Here is a 7,037-nt window from a genome sequence, read left to right as displayed (position 1 = left end):
TTGTGCTTTTAGCATGAAGCACTTCAAGTGCTTTTGAAACCCAAAAACATTTTATTTAAAAAGTGTTTTCAGTCATTTAAAAGCACTTGCCAAATGAGCCCTTAATATTCTAGTAGATAGAGTGTTGGGTTCTTAATCGGTTTAAAACTTTTTTTAAGTTATTGTAGTAGTTTTGGTCCTCCCTTAATAATAATGAATTAGCTAATAATAATTAAAAGAGATTATATTCACACATTCCAAATTACTTATCTCACACCTTTTAAATTTTTTTAATATTTTCTATACACCACTAACACTTGATAAAAAAATATTAAAAAATTAAAAGAGTGAGATAAGTAATACGGAATGTGTGAATACAATCTCCCTAACTAAAATTCGTTCGTTTTGGTGTAGTGCTAAAACTACATGGCTACTTAAGAGATGTTCATCAGGATGGCTCGGTTGTTGTGAGGGAAATCAGGCGATTCTGGCAACTTGGGGTTGGCTGGCTGATTTACATGGGGTTACGGCGGCGGGTACCGTCGGCCTCCTTCAGCTGGGATTTTTGCTTTTTTTTTTTTTTTTGTGTGTCTGTTTTCTGCATGAGGGTTGTGTATGGGTCAGGGTTATGTTAGCATTCGGCTTGGGTCTTTGGAGGTGGCCTTTGTGTATATCCCTTTGGTTTAATGAACCTTTATTTACCCAAAAAAAAAAAAACAACTATTTATAGCTGATCATCCCACGATTGCAAATACATCATATAAAAGTTGGCATCGATGATACTTGTTCATGGATACGCCACTGCGAATATTAATTCCCCAGAAAAATGGATGAAACGATGGGGATCCACTCAGCTCTCACGCCCCAAAAATAAATATTCAGTGATTGCACCATTTTTCAATGTAAATTATAATCCTACAGTGTGAGCAGAAAACAAAATTTCTTCTGCATATTTAATAGTTCATTTTCTTGCAAATTATCCATATAGTTTGGCCACAGCTGCACAGACAGCAATGTTATTATAGTATATAGTTTTGAACTTTTGGTCGATAAACCTTTTACACAATTATGCGAATAACTGAATAAGCCTAAGTTTCCACTGATAACTAACATATATATACATATACATGTACATATACATACAGTGGTGCTCTCCTAAGGTCCTGATTTTGAGGACCATTGAGGTCCTCTTTCATCTGAGTCATTAAATTGATCTAAGGGTAAATTAACCAATAAGCTTAAATTATCTTTGTTATATCATAACAATATATCAAACAGATTAAATAAAGAACAAAAAAAAAAAAGTTCACGAGTGAAAATTCCTTCCAGTTGGCAGAGAGGTCTTTCCCCAGATTTCTCAAATGTTTCAGATTTCGAACCGCCATTGCCGATGGGTCCAAACGAGCGGCCTTGCAGACATTATCAAAAGCCTTAAGTTTATTGGAGGCAATCCCGTATTTTGCCATCCATTTTGCGGTGAATTCACATCTAACAGTGGCCACCACCACGTTTGTTGTGCCTCTTTGATCTAATTTAAATAGCAAAAAGGATGATTGTGTTGAGTTGATGTGCATCATCCTCTCCTTCTTATGATTGCAAAGCCATTAGAAGTCGTTGGTTCTTGAGCATGAAACCTATTTTTAATTTTGGTGTGTTTTGATTTTATTTAGGTGTAAAAGGATTATATAAACTCGTTAATTTTTGTACCGTTAGATTAATCTTATGGTTCTGATAAAAGAGGTCCTCACAGGTCCATAAAAAAAGAACCTTAGGAGAGCATTCTTGCATATACATATACATATATACATATATATACATATAGTATCAGTTCATATTTACAATTGAAATTAATGTTCACTAAGGGATAATGCAACAAAAATAATCCTTGAAACCATCAATAATTGAAACTATTTTACTATTTATTTAATGTCAGTTGGCCATATATAATATATATAATCACGTAAAGGAAATGCATATATGGAAGAAGAGGACACAAAGTGCACACTCAGAGGACACTCATAATATTAGAATATCGCAATTGTTTTAACTTTTATCCATTAATCTCAGCTTTTCGGATGATAGTATCACAGAGGGTTGGTGCATGGCACGATCAAAACTCAAACCCTATTTTTTATTCTTAGAGTTACAGAAGAAACACACTGCAAACCGGGAAAACAAATTAGGGTGTAGAAGGTGGAATAGCACACTAATATAGCTTTTTAGTTTTGGCTACAATTACATGAATGTGGTACTAAGGGTTTTTTTTTTCACGTGCATAGACGGTTACAAAATCATAGTACTACATTTTGCCATATTATATTTTACGAGTTACAAAAAGTGTATTCGTAAATTAAGAAGTAATCCCAAAACAAATTAGAAGATTAATTGTAAACTTTAATCCTTATGGGTAAGGAACACAAATTTAATCTTTAGATGAGGAAATTTAAGATTACCAAAAAAATTTAAAATGACGAAATTTTATTATCTAGAATTTATGAATTTTTTTTGTTTGGTTAACCTAGAAGAACAATGGAATTTCAATACGGAAATTATTATTTTTAAACTCTTATTCATAGAAATTGGAAAATGACACCTATTTACATGACATTTAAACTTGGGAATTGAAGATCCCAAATTCCAAGTCTTTTTTTTTGACACGGAAATTCAAAATTTCTATGTTTATGAATTCAAACAAAGGATTTGGTGCATGTCAATTTATAAATTCTGACTTTTGTCAAAATCTCAAATTTATTTTCATCATCCAAACATAATGTAAGACATCAAATACCAACGTACTTTAAATTAAACAATAATAAACAATTGTTAACTAATTAATTTTTTTTCATCACTAATCCCTTCCAAGATTTTAATTTTTTAAAAGAAGAGGACGATGATCCTTGTTTACAAAATAATTTATATACCAAGATATCATCGTATCTCCTTTCTGATCTTGATGCCAAACAAGGTAAAGTTACCATGCAAATTTCCAATAGTACTGAACATTGGACTGGCTATATTTTCATTTCTGGCTTGCTTGGTAATTGGACAACGTCTGAAGCACTCAATAATTATATTATTGGACCCAGCTAGATACGCATATATACATATATATAACCTGGTTCATCAATGTTGATATCCTTATAAATAGTGTATACATTTTCATTGTCCTAGCAACTGCAAAATTGAGAGACCCTATAGGCCAGAGCATATAATGGCGAAAATAGCCTTGGGAACCACCGGTGAGGGTGCCCTTCCAGAAGTCTGGAGAGCCCTTGTGGTTGAGTTTATCACTACCTTCCTCTTCGTCTTTGCTGGTGTTGCATCAGCCATGGCTACTGGTAATTTATACACACACACCCAATTAATTATATGCCATTGCTTTATCCTTTATAGTGTTTCAATAACCATTTAGTCTCGTGACTCACAAATATTCCATTTAATGAAAACATCTCTGATTTTAAATCTCATATAAACTACATGAATTGTTCATCAAGATAATTTCAAAGGAAAACGAGGAAATATATAATCTCTCCAACTATTAATCAATCACCCTACACATGAAATACCGAGTACTTGGAAAAACCTCTCATTGATTAATGACCAAAACTCTTACATCGAATATGTAATGTTTAATCACTAATATGTTTGGGTTTGGTAGTTCATCATCACTATCATGGACACAGATCCAAGATCATAATTTCTCTGTCGTTTACTACATGATTACTAGTCATGTATTTTTGGTTATATTATGTACATGGTAACCGTCTGAGTTGTGGTGGGGCAGATAAGCTAGCAGCACATGCACTAGTGGGGTTGTTTGCCGTAGCTGTGACACATGCACTAGTTGTGGCCGTGATGATATCCGCCGGCCACATATCTGGCGGTCACCTTAACCCTGCCGTCACTCTTGGCCTCCTGTTTGGCGGTCACATTACCCTCTTCCGATCTATACTCTACTGGATCGATCAATTGTTAGCAGCTGCCGCAGCTTGTTACCTTCTAGAGTACCTCAGTGGATTGGTATGTTTAGAATTTTTCATCACGCTAAGTAGATGTCAATTTGTAGTTATTCAAATCTAAATTCACTATGAATCTCATTTATATCGTCATGTTACATGCCACATAATTTAATTGTTATTTTTTTGGCAGACTACTCCAATTCATTCACTTTCAAGTGGGGTGGGCTATTTAGAAGGTGTGATATGGGAGATTGTCCTCACATTCTCCTTGCTATTCACAGTCTATGCTACAATTGTTGACAAGAGAGGATCTCTTAATGGATTGGGCCCTACATTAACTGGATTTGTTGTCGGGGCCAACATCCTAGCTGGCGGAGCCTTCTCAGGAGCTTCAATGAACCCAGCAAGATCCTTTGGTCCTGCTTTGGTAAGCTGGAATTGGACTGACCACTGGGTTTATTGGGTTGGTCCTCTCATTGGCGGTGGACTTGCTGGGTTCATTTATGAAAATTTCTTCATTATCGGGCAAACTCATCTCCCAATTCCAACAGTGGAAACTGCTCTGTTCGGTTAATCTGCAGCTCTGCTTGTTATGTAACTATTGTATTTGGTGGGTGGGTAACTCAATAATTCAACCCCAAAGCTATTTTATATATTTACACATTTCCATTTATGCATGCATAAGCGACAAAATTGTAGCATTATTCTCAAGCTAACGTAAAAAATTTCGAGTCTTTACCTCCTTTCTTTTTGGACCAAGCTGAAGCTTCACAAATCTCCTTGTTCATTGTGGCAGTATGGGCATTGGAGTAGCTGAAAAAAAAAGTTAGGAAGTAACAGCGATGAATGGGTTGGTACATCTCATTACACATTGTTGGAATCATTGCTTATGAACTTTTAATTTAGCTACCCAAAATTGTGACAATACTAATTGTAGAAAACATCATTCGTGCTAATTATCTCACTGTGCAAATTAATTGATATAAATGGTAATAGAAACCAATAAAAATAGGAATGGCAACATCTTCGATCATGGTCAAAATTTAGAAAATACTATAATACTGCATGGCGGTGTAACTGTTAATGAAGATTTGTCGGACCAGTGGGCTCTATATACTTGTAGTAGTTTCTCTAAGGCTTAGTTAAAATAACAAAGATCCAATACACAAAATGCATGGAAAATATGTTTTTCATAATCATTCTTGGTATAAAATAAAAAGGTTGCATGCAGCAACATAAATTATTGATTATTCTGATACTTTATGACCTACCGAAAATAATTACCTTTGAAGCAGCTTCCTCTCAAGTCTCAACCCATGAAGGAGACAAGACAGGGTTAGAGAAACTCCTGTCCCTATAGTTCAATCCCACTCCAGACCTTAAAACTCTGGTCCAAACTTGCACTATAACCCAAAAACCCCATTACAATTTTGTCCATCTCTAAACAAGGAGCCAAACACCTGACAGGCCCTCGATGCCCATCCAACACAGCCAAACACTCATAAGCAATTCCCTTCCTCTCTCCTCCAATCCCTAATTGTTGTATCCTCTGACCCACTAAATATCAACTCCTCCACAACCACTAGGCAAAGCACTGCACACGTGTGACCCTGTAAAACCCCACCATGGTTATATCTACGGGCAACTTCTCCTTCTTCCAAAAATTAATGATTCCATCTGAAGATCCAGAGTAGAGGAAGCAATTAGAGTTAAGTGATGAAGTGCTTAGGGCTATGGCGTTTTTGGGGAATTTCAGTGTCATGGTGACAGTGTGAGAGTTTTTTCCCCAAAACCCTTCTCCAAATTTTTACTGATCCATCCGAAGAGCAAGTGAAGAGACATCCATCATCTTGGTTCACCATAATTGCAGTTCATGTGCCACAAACGAATCCACGCAGTTCTAGGCTAAAATTCTCCAGGGTACTGTTGTGTCCTGTAAGCCGATGTATATCAAACCTTCTGCATGACAATATATTAAGTAGGAAACACATTCTTTGTGTTTTATGTTTTTGTTGGTTTTTGAAAATAAGGGAAATGAGCCTTTTTTTTCTTGGAAATGGAGGAAACCTTTTTCGATTTAAAATTGTCCGAGGCTGTATTCCATATTCTGATGTTGTGATCTTTGCGTGCGGTGAAAAGCATGTTACTATAAGCCAAAATGCTTCTTATTTCACCTGGAGTCGCCTGGAGGCATCTAACTCCATGTAGTCTGGTTGCCTCCATGCGCGGATTTGGGTACTCTTGGAGCCAGTAAAGCCTACTCCACGCCGCCTTGAAATTGCAATGGAGTAGACTGTAGATGGTGCCTTCGCGGTGGTGGGGGTGAGGCAATGCACAGTGATAGAGAAGTGAAGGGGATGGAGTTTGGAGTGGGGAGAGGGTCCATGGGGACTCTGGGCTTGGGGTTGGCATTAGGGTAAGTATTGTGGTGTGGGGGATGGAATACATTGAAGGGGCTGCCAATTATCAGTTGGAGACCTTAGTCACACGACTTGGTGATCATTATTGGAGAGGTCATTGGGGGAGTCTTCTATTGCATCATTTTCTTCTACATCTATGAAGCCAAAGACAGATTTCTTGCCACGGAATCCAGGGAATTAGGGTTTTTCGCAATTAGCAGGCGGGCTCGCTAGACATAAAAATTTAGAAAGGGAGATGTATTATGTACTTTCTAATTTTTCTTTACTGCTAGAGAAATCAATGACTATATATATTCTATACTTTGATTTGGAAAATCTGTAGGTAGGATCCATTACATAGTTGCTAACTTTTCTTTAATGAATTTCCTCTTCCAAGTTCCAACCCTACCGTCCTTATCCCATAAACATTAATTTGGGTAACAGAAAGGGCTTGTATAAGATCAATAAGCCAACATATTGCTGGTGGTTCGTTTTGATTGCTATATCCATATTAGGTGAAGGTGGAGCGGTGAAACAATATTGTAGCAAGATACAGTTGGGAGAATTTGATGAGGGGTAGCTCGGATTAATGTGATCAACTTATACCTCTATCAAGAACTAATTATTATTTTTATCTGCTGTCATTGACTCATTAAAGAAAATCTTCAGCAGTTAACGTACGTTTTGTTAAGAGAGGCAT

At 36.5% G+C, this 7,037-nt stretch overlaps 1 protein-coding gene and 1 pseudogene across 1 annotated transcript; one reads left to right on the top strand and one right to left on the bottom strand.

The window, feature by feature from the left end:
• Positions 1 to 3,190: 3,190 nt before the first annotated feature.
• On the top strand, positions 3,191 to 4,512 carry LOC137726303 (aquaporin TIP4-1). The gene is made up of 3 exons (XM_068465245.1): positions 3,191 to 3,317; positions 3,764 to 3,999; positions 4,129 to 4,512. Exons 1-3 carry the CDS (start codon positions 3,191 to 3,193, stop codon positions 4,510 to 4,512), a joined length of 747 nt encoding a protein of 248 aa, XP_068321346.1.
• Positions 4,513 to 5,292: 780 nt separating this feature from the next.
• On the bottom strand, positions 5,293 to 6,042 carry LOC137728817 (protein JINGUBANG-like; annotated as a pseudogene).
• Positions 6,043 to 7,037: the final 995 nt, after the last annotated feature.

This window comes from Pyrus communis, chromosome 1 (genome assembly GCF_963583255.1).
Source record: "Pyrus communis chromosome 1, drPyrComm1.1, whole genome shotgun sequence".
NCBI lineage: Eukaryota > Viridiplantae > Streptophyta > Magnoliopsida > Rosales > Rosaceae > Pyrus > Pyrus communis.
This window is presented reverse-complemented; position numbering and strand designations above follow the sequence as displayed.

Coding starts and splice junctions, on each gene's coding strand:
- LOC137726303 (XM_068465245.1), top strand. CDS start 3,191: ATGGCGAAAATAGCCTTGGGAACCACCGGTGAGGGTGCCCTTCCAGAA. Junction 3,318..3,763: donor TGCATCAGCCATGGCTACTG/GTAATTTATACA, acceptor GTGGTGGGGCAG/ATAAGCTAGCAGCACATGCA. Junction 4,000..4,128: donor TAGAGTACCTCAGTGGATTG/GTATGTTTAGAA, acceptor TTTTTTTGGCAG/ACTACTCCAATTCATTCACT.